At 39.7% G+C, this 27,219-nt stretch overlaps 1 protein-coding gene across 1 annotated transcript in view; it reads right to left on the reverse strand.

Annotated features, from left to right (window-relative positions):
• Positions 1–27,219, reverse strand: part of stk10 (serine/threonine kinase 10) — a 91,045-nt gene that overhangs the window by 33,011 nt on the left and 30,815 nt on the right. Inside the window, exons 3-5 of the mRNA XM_074672595.1 lie at positions 8,746–8,794; positions 7,954–8,103; positions 2,555–2,627 (exon numbers count right to left, since the gene is read on the reverse strand). Coding sequence (XP_074528696.1) covers positions 2,555–2,627; positions 7,954–8,103; positions 8,746–8,794 — 272 coding nt within the window. The remainder of the gene's footprint in view (positions 1–2,554; positions 2,628–7,953; positions 8,104–8,745; positions 8,795–27,219) is intronic.

Raw genomic sequence — 27,219 nt, forward strand, 5'->3', positions numbered from 1 at the left:
GAAAAACATAGTCACTACAGAAGTTTTAGGTTTATGATGTCTTGTAAAATTACATCACCACCATGAATCGATATCCTGACTTTATACAAACTGCAGGATTTACAGCAGTTATCAGTGTGCAGGGCAGGAAATGAGTAACTGATGATTACTGCCTGTGGATAAGGAGGGTTTCTCCTCTCTTAATCACTTTTTCTGTGTCAACATTGGGCACGTTTACCTGAACCATGAGTGATTGATGACATCCTGCACAATAGCCTCAGAACTTTCAGATTTACTCAAGTGCAAAGAAACTACATACTCATACACTGCTTTGTTCCATTTTTCACCCTGAGTTTCTGGAATTTTCCTTTAAAGTGTAATCAGTATTGTGTAAAATGAAGGCCCAGCCTTTTTCTTGAGCAGGGAGGGTATCCTGATGGATGATAACCTGTTCTGGTCAATGATTAACTGACTGAAGCTGTACTCGCTCAGGGGAACACAAGGTTCAATGTGACTCACACTTCAAGGGTACCTTTCCAATTTGTTCAGGCACAGAGCAGAGCGCGGTGCTGTTGTGACAACAATGGAGGATTAAAGGCCTCGGTTCAGTTATTGGGGCAAGTGTGTTTGTGTATACACAACATTGTGCTCCTTCATGTATAATGGAGGAGTTGTGGTTTGCAGGAAATCTGTTCTCCACAAGCAATAAACCAGCACTTACATAGCTCACAGAGGGATGGTCACATGTCTGCAGTTATTGTTTATACCCAGGTACACACATTTTTTTAAAGCATTTCAATCTTTTGTTGTTGTTCTTTGGCAGAAAAATTTCCAAGCCACTGAGAAGGAGGTTTATTTTGAGGATTTAAAGATACCAAATCAATAACCATCATTTTAAACATCCTAAACTTGTGTAACTTTTCATTTAGAGCCTCCTGAAAGTAGTTTAAAGATGCTTTGCTAACTAAATCACATTACAACCACAACAGCATTTATGCTTGGCTTTTTCATGGAAACTCTATGAATAAAATACTGAATTGTAGCCTTCCAGTGTTAGCTTACATAAGATGAAAGCACGCTAGTTCTGTATTTCAACAAATCTAAGCCAGCATTTTGTTATGGTGTCAAAACTAGAACATTAGCCAATTGTTGACGACCAACAGCTATTAGCTGACTGTTGTCATAGTTAGCTATTTATTAGCAGTTAATTAAAGTAAGCTGTTTAATAGCTGTCAAATACATTTAGCTATTAGTTAGCTCTTAGTTAAAGTTAGCTATTAGTTCACTGTTAGTTACAGTTCACTGATCGTTAGCAGTTACTCACAGTTAGCAGCTAGTTTGCAGTGAGTTAGCTTTTGTTTATAGTTAGCTATTAGTTAGCTCTCAGTAACAGTTAGCCAGTTACAATTAGCTGTTTGATATCTGTAAGTCCCAGTTAGCTGTTTGAAAGCTGTTAGCTCCAGTAAGCTATAAGTAAGCTCTCAGATAAAGGTAGCTATTAGTTTACTGTTATTTACAGCTTACTGATCGTTAGCAGATAATACAGTTAGCGGTTAGTTTGCAGTGAGTTAGCTGATGATACAGTTAGCTCTCGGTTACAGTTTGCTCTTTTACAGCTGTTAGTTCCAGTTAGCTGTTTGATAGCTGTTAGCCACATTTAGCTATTAGTTAGAACTCAGTAACAGTTAGCTAGTGAAAATTAGCTGTTTGGCAGTCGTTAGTTCTAGCTTGAGGTTTTATAGTTATTTGTCACAGTTAGCTATTCGTTAGCTATCGGTTACAGTTACCTATAGTTACCTAGAAGTGATAGCTCACTGATTGTTAGCAGTTACCTACAGTTAGCAGTCAGTTTGCGGTGAGTTAGCTGTTATTTATATTAAGCTCATAGTTAGCTCTCAGTTACAGTTTGCTGTTACTTAGCATCTACTAACAGTTAGCTGTCAGTTGTATGTCAGTTAAATTTAGCAGATAGTAAGCTGTTTTTTAGTTGCCAGTTACAGTTAGCCATTAGTAACAGTTTGCTTTGGGTTAAAGTTAGCCGTTAGTTCCAGTCAGAGTTTTGATAGTTATAAGTCACAATTAGCTATTAGTTAGCTGTCAGTTATAGTTAGCTATAGTTAGCTGTTAGTGATAGTTCAGTGATTGTTAGCAGTTACTTACAGTTAGCTGTTAGCTGGCATTGAGTGACAGTTAGCCGTCAGTTGTCTGTCAGTTAAATTCAGCAGAAAGCTACCTTTTTTGCTGTTGGTTATATAGCTATACAGTTATCTGTTAATTAGCTGTTAGTCAGCTGTCAGTTACAGTTAGACATTAGTAACAGTTTGCTATAGGTTACAGTTAGCCGTTATCTTTTAGGGACAGTTAACAGCTGCCGTTGACATTTGCCTTGCTTACCCAGGATTCACTAATTGTAAACTGATAAAGCTTCTTTGTAACTTTTTCAATAGTAATTTGAATGACAATTACTGAAATTCTGAATACATTTTTTCAGACTTAATTTATTGTAAAGAAAAACATACTGAATATTTTATATCAGTTTTTTTTCACTGATGTTTTGACTTTGTATTATACTCACCAGTACGGCGTTCCGATGAAAGAGTCTCTTCTTTGTAAGGTTTTGGTGTTTTTAGCAGATACTCCAAAGTCAGCTGCAATAAAGAAAACAGAAACCATGACGTGAGCAAGGTGATAGAAATTCCCTGAAGGCATGTACCAGTAGGAGGAGTGAAGCCAGATCAAACGTTTCATCAGACAGACAGTTTGTAGCCTGTAAAACTGTCATGACATTGTAATGAGCAGAGACACAAAGCCAGAATTTATTGCCGCCCTTTTCCCCAAACAAGCTGCCCTCATTTCCCGGCGTGGCCCTCAGATTACAGGCGAGTTGTTTTTACTTTGGCTGGACTCATTTTTCTCTGAGAGTGAGGATATTCTGTGCAGCATGACCAGAGTTCAAAAGTGTTTGGCAGAGAGTGAGGCATTTTACTCACAAGGCAGCTGGCTCACTGCTTCAATTACAAACTGGCATGTTCTATTACGGGGACTTAAGTGACTGTCTCGGTTTTTCTAGACTACAATTCAAATGTTTTCGACTTCCCGGCTCAACGTATCATTTAGACGGGTGCAGCCTAAACCTTAGAGGGAATAATTTCACTTCCTACAGAGACAATACATGGTGTTGCTGTGCTTTAAATTTGTGCTTTGCACATTAATATCCTAAAGACTGGTAACATTACCCGCTGATATCATGCCAGTGTAAACTAAGGGGGAGAACACATGTTAGCAATATTGGCAAAATGATATCCTTACTCTCAAGTCTGGTATAACACCTAATATAGGTACTTCCTTAAAGACACACACAAGGTGTGTCTCTGAAGATGCCTGCTCTAAATAATTATACCCTAAACAGCTGAGGACTTCAATGATTAAAAACTTAACTTCAGTGCACTATTATAGCTTAAATGTGTATATATCTTTATTCTCCTCTGTACAAAGTGTTTATTATTATTATTATTATTATTATTATTTAATAATAATAATAATAATAATAATAATAATAATAATAATAATAATAATAATAATAATAATAATAATAATAATAATAATTTCATTTTATATTACTATTATCATTATAATTATTATCATTATTATATAATGATCATTTTTATAAATAAAAATAATAATAATAATTAGATTTCATATTATTAAATAATAAAGATAATAATTGTATTTTATATTACTATTATTTTATTTGTATTAAAAAAAATAAAAATAATTAAAAAATATTTTTCAAATTTTCCTAGTATTCTTGAAAATGCTTGGCAAAAAAACATTCTGATTCTAATTTCCTAAAAATATTAATAAATATATGTATATATATATATATATATATATATATATATATATATATATATATATATATATATATATATATATATATATATATATATATGGAAAATCAAGCATTACTTAAAAATTTTATAAATATTTCACCTTATTTAACCAGATAAAACCCATTGAGATCTGGATCTCTTTTACAAGGGTGACCTAGCCGAGATGTCTGCAGCACACAACTAATAAATAAATAAAATAAATAAATTAATAAATTAATTAATTAATACGTACAATGTGGTCATTAAGAGAAGAATTTTAAAAATACTTTAAAAATCATGAAGTTATGAAATTATTTTTTCTTGATGACCAGTTTGTGCCATAAATATCTAATTATACATTATACATAATACATTATACAATATTCATCATAAATGATGAAAAATTCAGTTTTTTTTAAACATGTTTCTTTCTAAAAATGAGTCACACTGCTGAATGCAGTGATGATCTGAGCTTCGTGAAGGAACATCCTGTTTAATAACATGTATTATAGGTGGATTTAATGCATTTGGCTGACCTCAAAGGGAGTTAATTGGTGCTTTCTCTGACTTAGAAAAGTTTGGAGGCTGTAAATGAGTCGGTGTCACGACTTAATGAGTTTAAAAGGGCGTCTCCCTGTGATTATATCTAACTGCGGTGACCAAGAGAAGACTCTGAACAGGGCTCAAACATGTTGAGCAAGAAGCGCATCAGCTAACAAAATGTGACTATTATCACTTACTTCTGTTGAATCATTGGATAAATAAACTGCATGGGATGAAGTTAAACTAACAAATGTTCAGCTGACTACTCTTCCCTCAGTGTTTGGGTTTGTTGGTCACAAGTCAGTGCAAAATGACAAAGAACCAAAGAGGCTACTGAAAGTGAAAGCTCATAAGCAAAACAGATATTTGTTTTGTTTTGCTTTTTTTGACTTGTAGGTCAAAATGTCAGGCAGATGCTGAGGGAAAAAGGCAGTCACATAACAGACACAGAGACAATTTATATTCAAATATATCTGTGATCCAATTTCCCTTTTCTGGAAATGACCGTCAAAACCAAAACACACTGGCACTTGGGCTGGAGCCACGACACCAGCTGTGCAATGTGAGGAATGTGGAGGACTCCCAAAAATCCAATAAAATAGAAATGTGCAAAAATTCAGAGCATGCAGTTTTCCCATGCAACGCTCACTCCTGATCCTCCTACAGCACCACAGGAGGGGACGGGGCCTCTCTCTTATATGTGTGTGTGTGTGTGTGTATGTGAATATATGTGTGTGAATGACAGCAGCGTCCTTGTACCAAAGAGACAACAACATGTCAGCACTCCAGTGATAACCTGTAGCGTGCGATGAAAGGGAATGTGTGTTTATCTGAGAATTACTTCCTGTTGCATCAGTTTGGCTGTGAATGGAGACCGAATGCAAAAGCAGGATGTTAAAAAAACAGACAAAAACAGTCTCCTGATGTGATCGAACTGACAACTTGAGCAGTTTAACAACACCATCTTCTATTTGAGTGCTCTGATCATGCTTTTCTAAATGTGAGTGTTTTTCTACATCTAGATTTCTTGCATCAGCAAATGTCCTCATGACAGGGAGACTCTGATTGTGTCATGTATCGAATTTAGCTGCTGCTAAAATAAAAGATTACTGACGTACTTGAGCTACAACCTACAAGCCAAGCATGCAGGTGCAGCAAATCTGCCCCATCACAAAAGCTAGCATAGCGCAGTTTTTTAGCCTGTAATTCCTCAAAGAAATGTGGATAAAAGAAAAATAAGGAAGCTAAGTACAGCACTTTCAAAATGAGAAAATGGTCTGCAGGAATTTTCGTTATTTGTAAGTAAACACACAAGGCTCAGTGCCAGCTGCAGCACACACCCACTGCCTTTGACCATGACTATGTAAGCACACTCACTAGCCCAGCAACCACCTGTAGCATCAGGTTTCTTCATGGGAGAGACTTGAGAGCCGTGCACCTGACTTGACATGTTAGCATAAGCTAATCACGGGAATTTGACACATATCTGGTTAGCAGAAAGCTAACTTGTGTAGCTCTTGTCCCGTGCTGCTCTTTAAGTTCCCAAAAGCGAGTAAAAGTCGAGCCAAGCTTCACTCTCATTTAGGAAAATTTTCTTCCTCCGTGCTAAGTCCACTATCGTAGCTGCTCTGATTAGCTTCTTTCACTTAGAATCATCAACACGCAGAGTCATTTGCGCACGGGGTGCTCTGTGATTGGCTGATGTAACCACGCCTATTCTCTGCCCAGAAACGTCCAGATACAACCAAAACATCAACATACAGGCAGAGGAGGGGGTTTGAGTCAAACACAGACACTGATACACATGTAAAGAGGCCCATAGGAGACAATTGAGCAGGATTATTCTAGCAAGAATTGAATTTATTTTTTCAGGAAAATCCAGTAGACCCTACCTTGAGGTTGTGTTTTCCTTTACACTGTAAATAAAACTGTTTTAAATACAAATAAAGTAGATTTAAAGATGGGTCCATGAATGCTATTTATGCAGCACTGATAAAGCCTAGCCTGGTTTTACATCCAATCAGTGACACCTTTTCTTTCCCCCTATTTTTTGCTTTATCCGCTGTCATGTCCTTTCTCAATACATTGAGGAAAAAAAAAAAAAGATACCTTAAAAAAACAACAACTTTCTATTGGGGTTCGGCTTAAAGGTTAAGTCACACACACCATAAACAGAAGCTGTAGCCCTCCGGCTCTGTCCACTTTTCTATCCTTTCTGGGAAAAAAAAAATCGTTTTTAAAGTGATTCTACAATTAGGGGAACATTTCAGGTTTACAAACAAGTAAAAAAAAAATGTGCGTTTTTGTTTCACATTCTGCTTGATTGCAAATGATACACCTGGAATGTAAATTTCATTGATCGGCAAGCTTAAGCTCTAATGAATTCTTAAATATCTAAGTAACAAAAAACATTCTGGAGCATCATTTTGTCAACTTTGTTATGGACAAAAGTTGTGACTATTTTTTCAACATAAATCCATATTATACTGAATTTAAAGTTATTCAACATTTCTATGTCTGACTACGCTCCCTAAAAATGTCCCTCATCATTTATATCACAGTTCAGACAAAATTTAAAAGAATTATGGATCAAAAATCACATGTAACACAGTTGACATTTCCTCCATTTTTTGTCCCTTGTGCTAACTGCAGACCTTGAACATGCCACCACCTGACCTCCATCAGCTCATATTTCTGCTCCTTTTCTTCAGTTTGCTCTTTATAACATCTATAGTAAGAACAGCAGAAAATGTTGGTAACACAGTTGATGAACAATGCGCCCCATGTACAGACAATCATTCTGATGAAATATTGATGAGGAGGAGCTGAAACATGACACTGTTTCTTCAAGGTTCACACCAAAAAGGATGGGACCTCAGCTGATTCGGGTCATGTGACTTTGGAGCACACCATTGCTGATTTATGGGGATTTTTTTAATCTAAATTCATTATTTAATTTTTTTTAACACCTTTTCATGTTTTCAGTGATTAGTTTGAACAAATAATACTGATAATAACAAACACAAACATGTACTCTAGTGTTAATGTTGAAGAGCAAACTTGACATTTGAGAAATTGGACAGCCCAAACCTGCAAATTCAAACAAATGATTTTCCTTTTTTTACTAAATAAATAATGGAACCTGTTCTCTTTCTGTATTAAATGAAAGTGAAATATCAGCCAAATGATCCACTGTAAAACTGGTCATTGCTTGAAATTAATACTTGGTAAATTTGATGAGTATATCCCATGGACATGAAATTTACCCCTTATTATAGAATCACTCAATAAAGCTTAAAGCCCTAAATGTTACATCGAAACAATAAACAATAAAAAGCAGTTAACTGTAAGAATTAAGGGGTTGATTTGAGGCACCTGATGAAAAGCTTAATCTGGCTTTTAAAAGATCTCAAGATATGCATCCATATGTTTACAACACACAAGCTTTGCACTTGAATAGCTTTCAATAAATAAAACATGATTTAACTGAAAAGCTGGATTAGATATTTACAGTACAAAAACAGGCACAGTTGATAATATGACTTAATAAGCCCCTCACCCAGTTTGATGTCCCCGTCCAGCATGAGGAGGACGTTCCCGGCCTTCAGGTCTCTGTGGATGATCTTCATGCTGTGCAGGTAAGCCAGAGCTTCCAGCATCTGGCGACAAACCACCTTAATCTGCGGCTCCGTCAGCCCTCGATCCAGCTCTGATCAGGGCGGACGAGGCGGAGGCAGGAGAGTGATGATGGAGAGATGAAATCAGAGGTAGGGGAGAGGGGTGAGAAGGAAAGCAGAGAGATCATTATGCACACTTTGCACATTCCCAGCAAAGCAAAGTCTCTGGGGCTGATGTGGCGTGTGAGAGAAAAACAGAGGAGGTAAATTTCTGTGAAGTCTCTCAGATAAAGTTCCTGGATAAGTAAACCCTCACAAAGTAAAAAGATCAGAAAAGATTTCACACATCAGAGGCCGTCCTGCCCTGCAGACTTTACTCTTCTGCGTGTGTTTGGTTAGCTGCAGAGGGGATGCAGACAGTTATGAGGATGTGGATTACACAGAGAAAACAGACCAGGGGGGTTTCCCACACGGGGGGACTCGACTTTTTCTGACTGCTTTTTTAGAGTTTGTAAACTCGAAAACTCGGGACATGAAAATGCTCTTTAGAAAGAAACAGGAAATAATCACATCATCATTCTTCAAAATCATCGAACAAGAGCTCATTCCTGATCTTTTATCATGTGTCTAACACCTTTAAGTCTGAGCTAACTGAGCTAAAACGACAGATTTCCTCACAGCTCTGCTTCAGGTTTAAAACTTGACTCTTGTGAGAGATAAAGAGAAAGACTTACCCAACATATTGGCATCCACAGCTCCCCCAGGGCAGAACTCGATCATGATCTGCAGAGAGACAGACAGGGTTAATCCCCACCCAGCTTTATGAACCGAGACCTTGAACATACATCTTACAGCTGTGGGCTTCAGGGACTCATCTGAAGCAAAAGAAAGAACAGATTACCTCTTATCTGCACCAAATGTGCCCCTAATGGATCTAAAAAATCACATCTCGGATGCCTTTAACTGATCCATCACAGAATATTCTCACTTTACAGTTTGTTTATGCTCTTTAAGTATTTTATTTTCAATCCGACACTGATCATAAAGCTGTGACACACCTGTGCCTAATCAGAAAACCCTGGATGAACCATGGCTGTGAAATAAGCTCAACGTAATAAATAAACACATAAAACAACATCAGAGACGAAGAGCACAAAAACAACAACAACACATCAGCGGAGCGGCGTTCCCACACGCTGATTTTTCACTTTATTTCATGAGCCGAAGGATTGTGTGAAACTGAGAATTTGTTTCTGTTATTTTTCATCAAAGATACTGGAACAGGCCTGTGCTAATATTGTCTTATAATATTTGTAATATATTGTCACAACAGCAGACGTGTAACTGATCCTCAGTAACCCAGGCGTGAATGCTTGGATCCTTTATTCGTTTGCTATCAGAACGATTGTTTGGACGAGGTCAAATTCATAATAAAGTTGCTTTAAATTATAACAAAGACTCAGAACATCAAAGAAACATGTTTTTGTTCTATCTACAAAATATAAAAAATACTGGTAATTATCAGTACACCACTCCCTCGCCACCTTGTGGCCAGGAGTCTCCACACACTCTCGTAAATTACTTTTAGCAAGGCGTGTGTTTGTTTTGTGATTAAATGGAGAAAGGATGGAAACAAACTTTCTTTGTTCAAGTCAACTTTTTACTGGATACAACCATAGACTGTAAAACAAATAGGTGTCCTCTTGCTAGGCTCAAAGTGAGGTCGCCACAAAAACTGCTCCCCCTGGTGGCTGGCTGCAGTATAGGTTAAAAAATCCATCTCTCCAGTCATTCCAGATGGGCTGTGGTCAAACTTTAAAAAATTGATACTCCTTGTAGAAATGTTTTTTACGGCCGATTGTTGTGGTGATTTGAAGATATTATTTAGCTGTCTTATATTCAAGTCCTCTTTTTCCTAAAAAATTTCATTTTCAGTAGTTATACGAGGTTAAAAATGAGGCTTTACGTCATGTTTAACCATGATTGACAGATGCCGTTCTCGTGTATTTTTTCTGGGGATTGTAAAATACTTCGGGAGGTAGAGTCAAAAGTGATTAGACTCTTAAAACAAAAAATATATATATATTTTTGTCCACTCCACTAAGATTTTCCCAGAATCCCTCACAGTCTCTACTGCGCAGACTTTGGCTGCACAACTGCTTCAATGGCTGCGCCTGTGACGGGGGAATTTTGGCTTCAAAACAGGACAATAGGGAATGACGGAGCCACGCTGTCCACTCTTTATACAGTCTATGGATACAATGCGCTGAGGTAAGGTATTTATCAGAACAGTTATGTAACGCTACGGTTTGAAACATGACAACAAGTAAACATTGTAGCAGCCGGCTACATGTAGAGCTATCGGTCGCCCAGTGCTCTGACATATCTGTAGGCTAACATGACAACAAATAAACACTGCCAGTTTGTAAGTAGTTTAGAGGCTGTCTATCTTTGTGGAAATTAATCCTGGGCCAACCTGACCTGGAAGCTAAGAAGAAGCATTTTGAAATAACAGTAACCAGTAATATTGGTGCTGATAATCTCATTTGAAAGTGTGGATCACGATCAGGCATATATCTAGAAGGGAGACTTTTTCAAGATCACTTTCAAACTCCTCACAGCCCCTTTAAACAAATCATGTTTGTTATTATCCAGTAGCTAGCTAATCATTGAAAGAGTACTGTTATCAGTCACAGATTATGGCTCTGTGATTTATTAGCGTGCTGCAGCCCCTGAACTTCATCAATCTGCTCTAAGACTCATAACTCGTGATAAAGACACTCATCTCTGTGTCCTTAAAGAGAAGGTTAACAAGCTTTCTTTAAAAGGAGCACAACAAACTTTCACCTCCCGCACACGTAGCCGAGTATTTTCAAAAACAAACATCCCCCTCCCAATCATTTTTTAAATTACTTGCATCCACACGCAGAAAATTTGCCAACAAGTGCATCTCAAAGCATGCCAAACCATTATTTGTTAGTCTTTTCCAGACATCAAACCCGTGCCAGCCAATCAGAACGAGCCCCTGTCATTCAGCTGTGACGTTTGAGAACTGAAAACTCTGTGTACTGGCGTCCAAACAAAAACTATGAACTTTGAGTTTTCCAAAATCTTCACTTTGGCCGGGGTTTTTTTTAGAAAACACAGCTTTTAGTGACTTAAAGATCTGTTTCGTGTGGATGACAGGCGTAGACATATAAATGTCGTCCATTATTCTGACCATCTATCACTCAAAGTCTATTTGGTTCCTGTTGAACTTGATAAATCGGCATTTTCCTTTATGCTACAAACATACGGGATACCTTCCAACACACTCAAAAGATTACAGCTCCTCCCTCTAGCAAAGTTTGAGCTGAATTCAACTTTCAATTATTGAAACCATTCAAAGTGTTTTATTGATATTGTGATTTTATTATGACTTTATTTATTGTTCTGCTCATTTTTAGTTTAATGGAAATAGAAACTAGGACAAGCTTAGTGTCTTTTTAAAAAATAAAGGTTTGTTACTGAATATTTGGTGCTTTGTTGAAACCTTCATATGACGTCACTGCTGAGCGGTTTGATCAATGTTAGAGCCACAAAATGTCACAATGCCACAAAACCCCTGGTTTAGATGTGAAAGCTATTCACTTTTTCTCTATAATGATGGAAAAAATTCTCACAAGATCAAAAAATTAAAAATAACATAAGAAAGTATGGGTACCAGTTGAGATTTCTGCAGTGTCAAAGGATCTGGGTGTTACTACTGGAAAAAAGGAGTTTTTTTGCAAACTTGGCGAGGTAAAACTAGAATATAGATCATATCCATCTGTGTTTCATCTTTAACAAGCCTCTAACAACTTTTCACAGATATCTATTTCTAGATAAATAACTGCAGAACCGTTAGCAGCTGAACGCTATAGCTGGACGAATAAGTTCATTAAGGTCTCCAGATAACGTTTCCACAGTTCCTCAGTTTATCTGCGTAGATTTTAATTATGCTGAGTTCACCTTGTACACTAGAGGGTGAAGGGTGGAGGTGGAGGGTGGAGGGTTGTATGTTGATGTGTGTGTTGAAGAGGGGGTTGTTGGGTCACTTTTTTTCCCATTATTATAATTAGAAGTTATTTTTTAATATAAGTTGATTTCCTTCTTTTTTTTCTTTTTTTTTTAAGTCAATCTTTAAAAAAAAAAAAAAAAAAAAAAATGGGGGCGGCAGTAGCTCAGTCTGTAGGGACTTGGCTAAGGGATCGGAGGGTCGCTGGTTCAAGCCCAGGTGCAGACCAAGATTGGAATTGGGCTGATACTTGGAGAGGTGTTAGCTTACATTCCTGAGCACCTTTGAGTGCCCTTGAGCAAGGCAACTGCTCAGGTGCTCGCGGAAGGTGCAGCACCATCACTCTGACCTCGATCAGTGCATGTTTCTGTGCAAAAAGTGCTGTTTGTGTATATATAGCATGTTCAGAGTGTAAAAACAGAATTTCCCCAAAGGGTATTAATAAGAAAAAAAAAGTTAAGTATTTTCTTTTTGTGAAGCACTTTGTGTTACCACTCCTGTGTATGAAAAGTGCTTTATAAATAAAGATTGATCGATTGAGTCTGAAAACAAGGCAACTGAAACAATCTGAGACATAAACACACGATAGGTCACCAAAATAAAGGACAGTTTTTTGAAAATACTAGAACAAAGATAAAAAACTGTGATGTTAAAAGTTGATTTTTAATATTTACGTCAGTTGGGGTAAAAGCAAAAATGATCAGTTCCTGTTGGTACCACATGAAGCTCAGTGTCTCTGTCTGTATTTTCAGCCTGCGCTGTTATCATTACATCATCTCTACCTCTGGAGCTCCTCCTGTCCTTCATCAGTCAAACACTCCCTGACATCTGTGCTGAAGTACACACACACACACACACACACACACACACACACACACACACACACACACACAAACACAAACACAGGCATACTTTGCAGAGAGAACAGCTGGATTCAGACCACAGTGCGGTAAACTGTTAAAGGTGTGTAACTGAGGTACACACACCTCTGTCAACTGTGAAAGGCTGCTCCAGGAGTCACATGACAACAATGAGAAAAACAATCTTCAGGAGAGAGTATGTGACAGGAAGTCTTTCTGGTAAATATTCAACTTCAGTTTCCTTCTTTTGCGTCGTCTTAAAGTGTTTTTAGCTCACATAGTTTACACAACCTCTGATTGTCTTTCATTAACAAACGGCCAAAGGTCACCCTCAGGTGTACTGCAGCATACCTGCTGTGTGTCGTCACTCTTACACAATCGCTCAGCCCTGCTCGCTTTGACAGTACTGGTAAAACAGCAACCTGGCACTGGACAGGGCGTGGAGTTTCAGTCCAGAGGATAACAAACAAAAAAAGATTTATCCGAGAACAAAAGATGCACAGAAACACACACCGGGCACAGACGAATGTGAAAACTGTGCATAGCTCCATGCATGAATCACACACACACACACACACACACACACACGTTGTCTTTGTGGAGGGTGAGGAATGGCAGCCTTGGTATGCAGCTCCTCCTTATCTCAAAATCTCCAAAGTGACATCACTCCATCTTTTAAAAAATATCAAATTAGCATCAGTTTTAAACCTTTCAAACATGTTTAAGATAAAAACCAGAAGGAGCTTTCTCCCACTTTTCAGTCCAAACCGTTTCCCCAAACATCCATTACTTAATCCCCCTGTTTAAACACCGTCCCCTTAAACAAATGAGCTCCCTCTCAGTAGCAACACGCTGTACGGCTAAACCCAAACAGCTGTACATTACACCGTGTGTCAGCAGCAACTGGTTTGTGTTTCCATCAGCCCCTGCAGCCCGCCTGGAGGATTCAGGGTGACGTTCCTCGCCGCCGCGCTGCTCAAGAATGTGCCCGGACGGGTCGGGCTGCATGCAGAGCATACCTGCAAAGGGCTGATCATACATGCACACACAGGCTGTCTGGAAGTCTCACAGTGAGAGGAAAACACAAAAACCAAGCAGACACACATGGCACCTGTTGACAGAGAGGTCTGCGCACAGTAAATAAAACTCCTTCTGTGACTTGAAGAACTGTAACGCCAAACAAAGAAGAGTTACACCGTATAAAACATGAATCAAGCAGACACCCTCATTCCCTGACGCCCTACCAACATGACTAACGCCTCAAAGATTTGTGTATATAAGGTGTTGCCAACAAACACGACACACTGACTTCAATCGATTGGCTTCCCTGAGTCTCTTTACAAAGCTCCTAGCAACCACAGCCGCCCCCCTCACTGTATTTACACCTCGCTGCATGCAAATAATGACAAATGCATAACAACCGGACGATTAGAAGATATTGTTCTTTCCTCGCTGTGTTTAAGATACAAAACAGGATTACGTTACAGTAACAACCTTCTTAAACAACTTAAAGGCTTCTGGAGGAAATATAAACCAAGTTTGGTTACATAAACCTCAGCACTGTGCTATCAGCTACTTTTTTAACCTGTTCTCTGAGTACGAGCACAGGAGCACATGTCACGGGTTAAACAAAGATCTTATCAAATCTCTGGAGAAACAAGTTGTTCAACTTTTTACAGAGACACATTTTTAGCCTTGATACTAAAACTAAAACCTCAATCTGCTACATTCCTCATCCCTAATCCAGGTCTACCCTCCTTCTGGCCCACTACACTCTGCTTGTGAAAGACGCCTGGTGCTCCCAGCCCAGCACGGCTCCAAATCTCTAGCCAGACTCTTCTCCTCTGTTGTTCCCAAATGATGGAAAGAATTACCAAACTCTATACAGCCTACATCGTATTCTACATTAAAAAATTAAAATAAATAAACAATAGGGCTGGGCAACAATTAAAACTTTTAATTGTAATTAATCGCATGATTTCCCTGATTAATCATAATTAATCGCATTGTGAAAGTGCCATAACATCTGTCATGCAAACACTAAATCAGTACTTTTTATACAGTAATAGTTAAATCACATATTTAGTGCAAATTAAATTTACAAAATGTAAATACAAAATTAAAGCTTATTGCCACTGTCAGGGCATTAAAGTGATACTCAGGGATGGAACAAGTTGGGTCCTATCACAAGGTTTAGGGCAGAAATTACCCCTACAGCAGTGTTTTTGTGCAGCAGAAGCCCAGAGCGCTCGCACCAAACACCCCCTCCCTGCTCCTCTGCCGGTTTCCTCTGCACTCAGACGGGGCCATATTTTACTTGACCAAAAACACAAATAAACGGACTCCCACTGAAAAATTCTGATATCAGTCTGCATTCACGCTTTATTTAGAGAATTTTCAGCGCGTTACTTTCACACAAAAACACCGCTGAATAAGGCTCTAGTTCTCATCGTGTCTCTTTGTCCTGGCAGACTACCTGCGTTTGTTTATATCTGGCACGCCGTGCGTGCGGACTGATACACTAAGCGGTGAGCGCCTTTAAGTTAACGCGTTAACTTGCCCAGCACTAATAAATAAACAAATAAAATCTTCTTGCTCTTAATGGCAGCACCTGCAGCTAAATAATTTGAAGCACGTTGTCTCACTAACTAGGTTTCCCCTCTGTCTAAATTCTTGCTTCTGTTGTACGTCACTTTGTACAAAAGTGTCTGCTAAATGACAAAAAAACTAAGAAACTGTAGATTCTTGCTCAATCTTTTAAGAAGTACTACAAGCATAACTAAAATTTGTAAAATCTCAATTTATCCTAACTGAAGCGAGCTGGAGATGACACATACATGTCCAAAGAAACAGGCTGTAGAAAGTTTAGCGTAAGCATATTGTCTTGTTCATGGTAAACTAACGTAGCACATGAAGTGATTATTATTATTTTCCATTTGAGTTTGGTAGATTATATCTTTGTTGTAACGATGCTTTTTGGTGATAAATCTAATACTGTAGTAAAACTTGTGTACTTCACTCTTAGATTGAGCCACATTTGTAGGGAACATTCATTTATAAGACAAGAAGCAGAGCTGAATATGAGGGTTACACCATCAAAAATTTGCCATGTCATCTCTGCTTAGGGATTTTGTTCCTTTCACATTTGAAACGACACAGTACCGATACCTTGTACCTGGCAATTGGTATCAGTACTCAACGGTACCAATTTTCTGTACTTTTTTGTGTTTATGTGGCGAAACAATTTTAGTTTGTTTAAAAATCAAATGTATCTTTTTCTCAATTTAACACTTTTATTTTTCAGTTTATATAACCTTGTAACGCTGTGTTCAGGCTGTGACAGAATTCAGTCAGTACCAATAAAAGTACCTAATTCGTTGCCCATCCCTATCTCTGCTAATGTCAAACAGCTTAAAGGGATAGTTCAGTTTTTTTGAAGTGGGGTTGTATGAGCTCTATGAGACCACTAAGGACATTAGATACAGTTGAAAGTTGTCTCCTCTCCCTCAGTAAGACACAAACTGTAATCGATGGTGACGAAGAAATAGACGCTAACAGGGACAGACGGTACCAAATTCAAAGGCTATTTTCTCTGCCTACAAGAACTCAAATCAAAAAGTAATACCACAGTTTAAGAGTACGTTACATAAAATATTTTTTAAGTGCATTAAGTCTTCGGAAATATAAACATTTATCTGGACCTAACTAAGTCATGTGTCCTTCCGCGCAGCGCTAGTGCGCTCCGTCCCCCCTCCTCCTTTCAGCTGTAGGGAATGTAAACAAGCTATGCTTCAGGCGCCGGTTGTAGCCTCGTGTAAGTTTGATCAAGTATCGTAATTCTTTTGTTTGTACTCTAAGGATTGTGAGGCAGCGTAGGAAATTTAAGTTGAGTGACTATGACAGTGACGATGAAGTTTCATTCACTTTGTAACCAAAAGGATACCTGTATGAACCGGAGTACACAGAAGAGGAGCTGCTACAGATGGCGACTGAAAGGAATACAGAGGAAACATCCACGGACACTGGACATCAAGACAGAGTCGGGAATACTCAGTGGTGTAAATGTCTGAATGTCTCTTAAACTGTGGTATTACTTTTGGATTTTAGTTCTTGTAGGCAGAGAAAATAGCCTTTGAATTTGGTACCGTCTGTCCCTGTTAGCATCTATTTCCTCGTCACCATCGATTACAGTCTGTGTCTTACTGAGGGAGAGGAGACAACTTTCTACTGTATCTAATGTCCTTAGTGGTCACATAGAGCTCATACAACCCCACTTCAAAAAAACTGAACTATCCCTTTAACCTGTGTGAAAAGGTGTGTTAATCTGCCATTAGCACCTGTAGCGATGAGGTCTACTGCCATTAAATTTAATGCTCTGTTTCTTTATTTTTTTTTCACATTTAGTAAAGAAGTGTCAGTTTTCCTGGCTAATGGCTGGACGTGCACACAGGCCCTGATCGCCATACGTTAGCTCCTTCAACAAATGTACACCTCGCCTCATGGGACAGCCCTCACAGAGCCTTTAACGAAGTGACAGTTGATTTATTTCATGTCTTTATATACTTAACAATACAGCTCATGTGTTATCTATAGTTTCCTTCCTGTTAGATAATCCTCACCATCCCCTGAGTCCCAATCAGGAACAAAAACCCGCCACAACATCAAGTATGGATCCAGTGTGAGAAAGGCCAAGAGAAAGATTTAAGACCATGAATGATTCAAAGAGGGGATTTGATTTATTACGGCTGGACTGATAACCTGTATGTCCTGGAGTCCCTGACACACTCTCACACACACACACAGATGTACCCAGAGCAGAGTAAGTCATGGTTGTCTTGGCTGTTGCTGGAATTCCTTGGCGTAAAAAGCAAACACTCTCCATCAGTCAAAGTCAGAGCTTGTGCGATTGTGTAAGTCTGATGTACAGATTTCTCCTCCAGCGGCATGAAAACTAAACTCATCCTCTATGAGTTTACAATCCACTGGAATGCCTGTTAAGAGTCTGGGTCTCAACAATCAGCCCCATGGTTTGAACTCAGACCTCAGTAACCTTCGACTGGGTGGACCGGGCAGGGCAGAGACGACGCATTCCTGCAGCGACCCACTCGGTCTGCTCCTTACTGAGAGAAAGACGAATACGCGGAGAAAGAGTGAGTGAGAGAAGGGCTGTTTGTTCCCTAAAAGGAACAATCTGCTCTTTAGGCTGGAAAAGGCAGCCGGACCCACAGCGTGAGAAAAAGGGGGCCTTTAACACGGAGACAGGACCGCTGACATCAGCACGCCAAGAATGAACAGAGACAGAGAGAAAGAAAGAGAAAGACGGGAGGAGGACACTTAAAGCTGATAAGGCAGAGACAACAAACACAGGAGAGGAATCACACAAATCATTATGAAGTCAGTTAAATCTGCTTGTTCAACAATCATCAGAGTGCCAACAAAACTCAAAATTGGGGATGCAGGATATTGGATTTTTGCCGATATCCGATATGCAGACATATCGAAGCCCCTTTTGGCCGATACCGATACCGATAATCCCAAGTTTGTTTGTTTTTTTCACTGTTAAGAAAGCTAAGTCTATCCTGTACTGGAATTTATATGTTACTCTTATTGTGACGGTCTCATTTGTTTAAGAAACACACATAAAACAAGACAAAAAACATTTGATTTTACCATAAATAAGAAATGTATTATTTTTTTCAAACTCAAGACATTCAGTATTGAAATACAGAAAAATAATTTCTTTATATCACATGAACTTTAAATGTACAATGCATTTTTAAACATAACCAAGTTGCATTTGATGATTTTAGAGCTACTGTAACAACCTGGTGACAGACACAGAGCTCTGCAGTGCAAATAAATGAAGTGCTACATTTTATTTAAGGAGCTTATTTTTCAGATGGAAAATAATAATAATCCTAACTGAATAGCACCTTATCGGCAGAAATTTTCATATCTGCCGATACCAATAAACGTGCTTTTAAGCTTTTATCTGCCGATACCGATATTGTGCAGATAATATCGTGCATCCCTGCTCAAAATGACCCTCAAGTTAAATCTAACCATTCAGGTTTACTGTGAGGTATCTCCATTTATTTTAGAAGGGATAAAAACTGATGAACTGGATTATTTTGCCATTTCACTTTTAAATTCCAGCTTCCTTAGTTTTTTAAAGCACCTGTAGGGGGTTTCAAGTTGGTTATGAAACAGACTAGAATCAGAAGTCAGGGGGGTAGGTGTTGGATGAGACAGTTTAAAGCACCACAGTTTTTTTTTTTCTTTTTACAAAGCAAATTTTAGCAATGAGTGATATATTTCACAAAGCTCTAAGATTTTTTTTCCCAGAAATACTATCTACTCAAAACTGGCAGAAGTAGCACCTTGTCCACAGGGGGCGCTAAAATCCCCACAAACAGAAAGTTCCCTACAGGGGCTTGAAGCACATTAAACTAAGGCCCCGTTTACACGGAGACTCCCGCAACGATTCTTCCTTTGCGTTTTCAAAAGCCACCTGCGTTTACATGAGGACGGGGTGAAAACGATCCGCGTTCATACGACTCCAGGAGGACAAGTCACTTCTTCTGTTCTTTCTTTTTCTGCCGTTTTGTTGTGTGAGACGGTCGGCAATCCAACCATAACGTGCATTACCGCCACCTACTGGCTAAACTGGAAATGTGGCTGAGTGTGGAGCCTTCACCTGAAACTGCGAGTGTGCATGCGGTGACGTCAGCGTTTCACGCTGAGACGCTCCGCTCTGTGTTTACACGAAGTCGGATGGAGGAGCGGATTCAGATCTTTCCACTCTGGGGAGCGTTTTCAAAAGTTTGCGTTTTCACTGAAAACACAACGTGGTCTCGTCTAAACGGAAGGCCAAAACGCAACAAAATGTTTGCGGAATCGACCGTTTTCGGGGTCATATAAACACGGCCTAAGTGTCATGCTATTCACAGGCATGGCTAACAGAGCTAACACCAGACACCAACGCCACATTGGAAGAGCTTCACCTGCTGTGAGCAGACAGGATCCAGGAGACAGAGACTGAACAGACTGCTGAAGAAGCTCAGTCCTGGACCCTGTGGAGGTGGAGACTGGCTGACTGGACAATGATGGACAAGCTGTCACCATCTATTTTCTTATGGAGCTTTTTTCACTTTCTATACACCAGGGTATATGCTAAAATCCTGAGGTTAAATTCAATACCTTTTAAAGACTTTATTAAAAACCTTTCAAAAAGTCTTAAGACCTCATCGCGACTTTAAGCTGTTGTTAGCGACCAATCTTTGACAGTTGTAGTTTGCATTTTAACATAAATTAGGTAAACTGAGAAGGAATGAAGCTTGAAAGAATTAATGAAATTTAAGGTAGGTTAATTGACACTCCCATTCCCACAACAAGTAACAGCAGTTATTTAAGGCCAACTTGCAGAAGAAAACAAGAATTTATTTCATCATCGTCAAAATTGATATTGTGTTATTTTCTATCTATCAGTGTTACATAAGGACGGCTACTAAACTACTGTACAAACAGAGTTTGTTGTCACATTAGCCTGCGGATATGTTGGGCTGCTAGCGCTACGTATGTTGTCACGTCTCAAACAACAGCGCTACGTAACTGTACTGATAAATACCGTATCTCGTCGCGTTTCCAGTAAAAAGGTGATTTAAACAAAGAAAATTTGTTCCAAAACAACTGAGATCAGGGGAAGCTTTCTCTAAATCACAAGAATCTAAGATCTCAGGTCACCAAGAAATTTTCCCAGGAGGCTTGAGAAACTCTTATGATCTAAAGAGAAATATTTTGAGATGCTTAAGCTTTTACTAGATCCTCACGCTGGTCTGTGATGAGTGTGACGAGCAGAGTGATCGTCCAATCACCAGGTGTGGTTATTTTTGAAGGTTCAGACCTTGAAAACATTTTCCAACCAGATGGACTGTTTCCGTGGCGGATATGTGAAACTGTCTGTCTGGTCAGGTTAGTTTGTAACAGTCGCAAGCGGCAAAATAAATACCCATGGATACGTTTGGAGTCAAAGCTTGAACACCAATAAATTTAATACCTCATAACATTATGATTAAGACTTTTTAATACTTTTTAAGGGCCTTAATTTTCCCACAACTGGTTTATCAACTTTTAATACTTTTTAAGACCCCGCGGACACCCTGTACACTTTCTTACTTTTGTTTTTCTTGATTGCTGCTCTGACTTCAATTTCGTCGTACTTGTTACAATGACAAATATAGCTGCATGCAGCAATGACGGGCCCTCGCCCCGCGGGAAATGGTCCGTTTTGGGGTAATTCCCAAGCGGGCTAAGTGCAGCAAAATGTGCCTCAAGCAAGAGCTCTGTGTATGGATGAGGTTGTTCCCCCGCAAGCAAGCATGCATGGTACATTGAAAGCATAGTTGATATGATTAGTGTACCATAGGGGGAGCAGCATTATCACTGTAATTCATGTCAACAGCAGTCAGGAGTGGGAGTGACTTCATGTGTGTAAAATTTGGAGCAAACGTTAAAATGAATGTAATAATATGATCAAGCATTTCCAGTGGGTGGCGCTATTGCAGTAGCAGAGATTTGAGGTTATAGAAGAGTTGGGGGATGGACTTTCATGGTGTGTGTGAAGTTTGGAAGAAATTAGACCTTAAATGACTGAGTTAGTACTACTTCCTGCTGTGTTTTGACATTAGCGAGGGGAAGCTAGTGCCATAGACACACCCTTGACCTTGAGGACATGAGCTGATGTGTAATGCTTTATGAAGGCGTGACAGACATTTGCAAGTTAAATGAAAAAGAAAATGGCAAAAAATGAAGAGGCTATGAATCAGAGAGTAAAAGACATGAGTTCCTGTTAACAGTAAGGGGCGCTGTAGTGTTAGATGAAAAGAAGTATATGGATGTGTTGGAGATGGGAGAGTTAACATATGTGTGCATTTTGGGCCTGATCCAACATTGTACAAGAGAGCTATTAAGATTTTCATGAAGTAGCAAAATGGTGAACTTTGGCGGCCATTTGTGGCCGAGCCATACAAGATGATAACAATTGTATTGTAAGTGTTCATCTTCAATGTGTGTAGTTTCCACAAGGCAAGTTTGGAGTTCATCTTAGTCCAAACCTGGGAGTAGTTCATTGAAATACATAGCCTATAAACGTAATTTTAGCAATTTCAGGCCATTGCCATCAGGAGGCGTTGTAATTTCTGGGAGGAATAGGGACATGGCTGTGTCCAGGGCTTAACACTGAACATGTGTCTTGATTTTGGTGCAGATTGGACAAAGTTGAAAAATGCCGAACTTTGAGCCGCTGTCCTAGCCAAACGGAAAAAAATTCTGTAAATTTAGCTATGATTATTAATGTTCAATGTGTGTAGTATACACATGCCAAGTTTGGAGTTGCTGTGACAAAAGCCCTAGGACTAGTTCGTTCAAATGCGTAGGCTACAAATCGTGAAAATCCCATGTTTACGTGCTAATAGCGAAGTTTGTGTTGAGAATTCACGATAGTCATAAGAGACTTTTTTGTTCATGTGGGCATGCTTGTTATACCCACCAAATTTCAAGGCTGTAGCTGAAAGCAGACCAAGGGGCTGCAGTTTTAAGCCCCTAGGGGGCGCAAGGGGGGATGAATTTTTGCAGAGACAGTGGAATCATAAATTTTTCGCCGAGTTTGAATTTTGTGGCTAGGTCATTTCGCCTTTTTTTCAAGCCAAAGGCACGCAAAGTGGCATTGTATTGGCAGAAACAAAGAAGAAGAAGAAGAAGAAGAAGAATAATCCTAACAGTTACAATAGGGCTTCGCCCCCCGATTCTCGGGGGCTCGGGCCCTAATAATAATAATAATAATCCTAGCGGTTACAAGAGGGCTTCGCCCCCGGTTCCCGGGGCTCGGGCCCTAATAATAATCCTAGCGGTTACAAGAGGGCTTCGCCCCCGGTTCCCGGGGCTCGGGCCCTAATAATCCTAACAGTTACAATAGGGCTTCGCCCCCCGATTCTCGGGGGCTCGGGCCCTAATAATAATAATAATAAATATAGCTGCATGCAGCAATGACGGGCCCTCGCCCCGCGGAAAATGGTCCGTATTGGGGTAATTCCCAAGCGGGCTAAGTGCAGCAAAATGTGCCTCAAGCAAGAGCTCTGTGTATGGATGAGGTTGTTCCCCCGCAAGCAAGCATACATAGTACATTGAAAGCATAGTTGATATGATTAGTGTACCATAGGGGGAGCAGCATTATCACTGTAATTCATGTCAACAGCTGTCAGGAGTGGGAGTGACTTCATGTGTGTAAAATTTGGAGCAAACGTTAAAATTAATGAAATAATATTATCAAGCATTTCCAGTGGGTGGCGCTATTGCAGTAGCAGAGATTTGAGGTTATAGAAGAGTTGGGGGATGGACTTTCATGGTGTGTGTGAAGTTTGGAAGAAATTAGACCTTAAATGACTGAGTTAGTACTACTTCCTGCTGTGTTTTGACATTAGCGAGGTGAAGCTAGTGGCATAGACACAGCATTGACCTTCAGGACATGAGCTGATTTGTAATGCTTTATGAAGGCGTGCCAGACATTTGCAAGTTAAATGAAAAAGAAAATGGCAGAAAATGAAGAGGCTATAAATCAGAGAGTAAAAGACATTACTTCCTGTTAACAGTAAGGGGCGCTGTACTGTTAGATGAAAAGAAGTATATGGATGTGTTGGAGATGGGAGAGTTAACATGTGTGTGCATTTTGGGCCTGATCCAACATTGTACAAGAGAGCTATTAAGATTTTCATGAAGTAGCAAAATGGTGAACTTTGGCGGCCATTTGTGGCCGAGCCATACAAGATGATAACAATTGTATTGTAAGTGTTCATCTTCAATGTGTGTAGTTTCCACAAGCCAAGTTTGGAGTTCATCTTAGTCAAAACCTGGGAGTAGTTCATTGAAATACATAGCCTATAAAAGTAATTTTGGCAATTTCAGGCCATTGCCATCAGGAGGCGTTGTAATTTCTGGGAGGAAAAGGGACATGGCTGTGTCCAGGGCTTAACACTGAACATGTGTGTAAATTTTGGTGCAGATTAGACAAAGTTGAAAAATGCCGAACTTTGAGCCCGTGTCCTAGCCAAACGGAAAAATATTCTGTAAATTGTATTATGATTATTAATGTTCAATGTGTGTAGTATACACATGGCAAGTTTGGAGTCGGTGTGACAAAAGCCCTAGGACTAGTTCGTTCAAATGCGTAGGCTACAAATCGTGAAAATCCCATGTTTACGTGCTAATACCGAAGTTCGTGTTGAGAATTGACCATTGTCATAAGAGACTTTTTTGTTCATGTGGGCATGCTTGTTATACCCACCAAATTTCAAGGCTGTAGCTGAAAGCAGACCAAGGGGCTGCAGTTTTAAGCCCCTAGGGGGCGCGAGGGGTGATGGATTTTTGCAGAGACAGTGGAATCATAAATTTTTCGCCGAGTTTGAATTTTGTGGCTAGGTCATTTCGCCTTTTTTTCAAGGCAAAGCCACGCAAAATGGCATTGTATAGGCAGAAACAAAGAAGAAGAAGAATAATAATCCTAACGATTACAAGAGGGCTTCGCCCCCCGATTCTCGGGGGCTCGGGCCCTAATAATCCTAACGATTACAAGAGGGCTTCGCCCCCCGATTCTCGGGGGCTCGGGCCCTAATAATCCTAACGATTACAAGAGGGCTTCGCCCCCCGATTCTCGGGGGCTCGGGCCCTAATAAATATAGCTGCATGCAGCAATGACGGGCCCTCGCCCCGCTGAAAATGGTCCGTATTGGGGTAATTCCCAAGCGGGCTAAGTGCAGCAAAATGTGCCTCAAGCAAGAGCTTTGTGTATGGATGAGGTTGTCGCCCCGCAAGCAAGCATACATGGTACATTGAAAGCATAGTTGATATGATTAGTGTCCAATAGGGGGAGCTGCATTATTTCTGTGATGCATGTCAACAGCAGTCAGGAGTGGGAGTGACTTCATGTGTGTAAAATTTGGAGCAAACGTTAAAATGAATGTAATAATATGATCAAGCATTTCCAGTGGGTGGCGCTATTGCAGTAGCAGAGATTTGAGGTTATAGAAGAGTTGGGGGATGGACTTTCATGGTGTGTGTGAAGTTTGGAAGAAATTAGACCTTAAATGACTGAGTTAGTACTACTTCCTGCTGTGTTTTGACATTAGCGAGGTGAAGCTAGTGCCATAGACACACCCTTGACCTTGAGGACATGAGCTGATTTGTAATGCTTTATGAAGGCGTGCCAGACATTTGCAAGTTAAATGAAAAAGAAAATGGCAAAAAATGAAGAGGTTATAAATCAGAGAGTAAAAGACATGAGTTCCTGTTAACAGAAAGGGGCGCTGTAGTGTTAGATGAAAAGAAGTATATGGATGTGTTGGAGATGGGAGAGTTAACATGTGTGTGCATTTTGGGCCTGATCCAACATTGTACAAGAGAGCTATTAAGATTTTCATGAAGTAGCAAAATGGTGAACTTTGGCGGCCATTTGTGGCCACGCCATACAAGATGATAAGAATTGTATTGTAAGTGTTCATCTTCAATGTGTGTAGTTTCCACAAGCCAAGTTTGGAGTTCATCTAAGTCCAAACCTGGGAGTAGTTCATTGAAATACATAGCCTATAAACGTAATTTTGGCAATTTCAGGCCATTGCCATCAGGAGGCGTTGTAATTTCTGGGGGGACTAGTGACATGGCTGTGTCCGAGGCTTAACACTGAACATGTGTGTTAATTTTGGTGCAGATTGGACAAAGTTGAAAAATGCCGAACTTTGAGCCCGTGTCCTGGCAAAACGAAAAAATATTCTGTAAATTGTATTATGATTATTAATGTTCAATGTGTGTAGTATACACATGGCAAGTTTGGAGTTGCTGTGACAAAAGCCCTAGGACTAGTTCGTTCAAATGCGTAGGCTACAAATCGTCAAAATCCCAAGTTTGCGTGCTAATAGCGAAGTTCGTGTTGAGAATTCACGATAGTCATAAGAGACTTTTTTGTTCATCTAGGCATGCTTGTTATACCCCCCAAATTTCAGGGCTGTAGCTTAAAGCAGACCAAGGGGCTGCAGTTTTAAGCCCCTAGGGGGCGCGAGGGGGGATGAATTTTTGCAGAGACAGTGGAATCATAAATTTTTCGCCGAGTTTGAATTTTGTGGCTAGGTCATTTCACCTTTTTTTCAAGCCAAAGCCACGCAAAATGGCATTGTTTTGGCGGAAACAAAGAAGAAATATAGCTGCATGCAGCAATGACGGGCCCTCGCCCCGCGGAAAATGGTCCGTATTGGGGTAATTCCCAAGCGGGCGAAGTGCAGCAAAATGTTCCTCAAGCAAGAGCTCTGTGTATGGATGAGGTTGTTGCCCCTCAAGCATACTTGGTACATTGAAATCATAGTTGATATGATTAATGTCCAATAGGGGGAGCTGCATTATTTCTGTGATGCATGTCAACAGCAGTCAGGAGTGGGAGTGACTTCATGTGTGTAAAATTTGGAACAAACGTTAAAATGAATGTAATAATATTATCAAGCATTTCCAGTGGGTGGCGCTATTGCAGTAGCAGAGATTTGAGGTTATAGAAGAGTGGGGGGATGGACTTTCATGGTGTGTGTGAAGTTTGGAAGAAATTAGACCTTAAATGACTGAGTTAGTACTACTTCCTGCTGTGTTTTGACATTAGCGAGGTGAAGCTAGTGGCATAGACACACCCTTGACCTTGAGGACATGAGCTGATGTGTAATGCTTTATGAAGGCGTGACAGAGATTTGCAAGTGAAATGAAAAAGAAAATGGCAAAAAATGAAGAGGCTATAAATCAGAGAGTAAAAGACATGAGTTCCTGTTAACAGTAAGGGGCGCTGTAGTGTTAGATGAAAAGAAGTATATGGATGTGTTGGGAATGGGAGAGTTAACATGTGTGTGCATTTTGGGCCTGATCCAACATTGTACAAGAGAGCTATTAAGATTTTCATGAAGTAGCAAAATGGTGAACTTTGGCGGCCATTTGTGGGCACGCCATACAAGATGATAAGAATTGTATTGTAAGTGTTCATCTTCAATGTGTGTAGTTTCCACAAGCCAAGTTTGGAGTTCATCTTAGTCCAAACCTGGGAGTAGTTCATTGAAATACATAGCTTATAAACATAATTTTGGCAATTTCAGGCCATTGCCATCAGGAGGCGTTGTAATTTCTGGGGGGAATAATGACATGGCTGTGTCCAGGGCTTAACACTGAACATGTGTCTTGATTTTGGTGCAGATTAGACAAAGTTGAAAAATGCCGAACTTTGAGCCCGTGTCCTG

The sequence above is a fragment of the Halichoeres trimaculatus genome, unplaced genomic scaffold (assembly GCF_033239565.1).
Source record: "Halichoeres trimaculatus isolate MK-OKI-2021-1 unplaced genomic scaffold, fHalTri1.1 fHalTri1_scaffold_6, whole genome shotgun sequence".
NCBI lineage: Eukaryota > Metazoa > Chordata > Actinopteri > Labriformes > Labridae > Halichoeres > Halichoeres trimaculatus.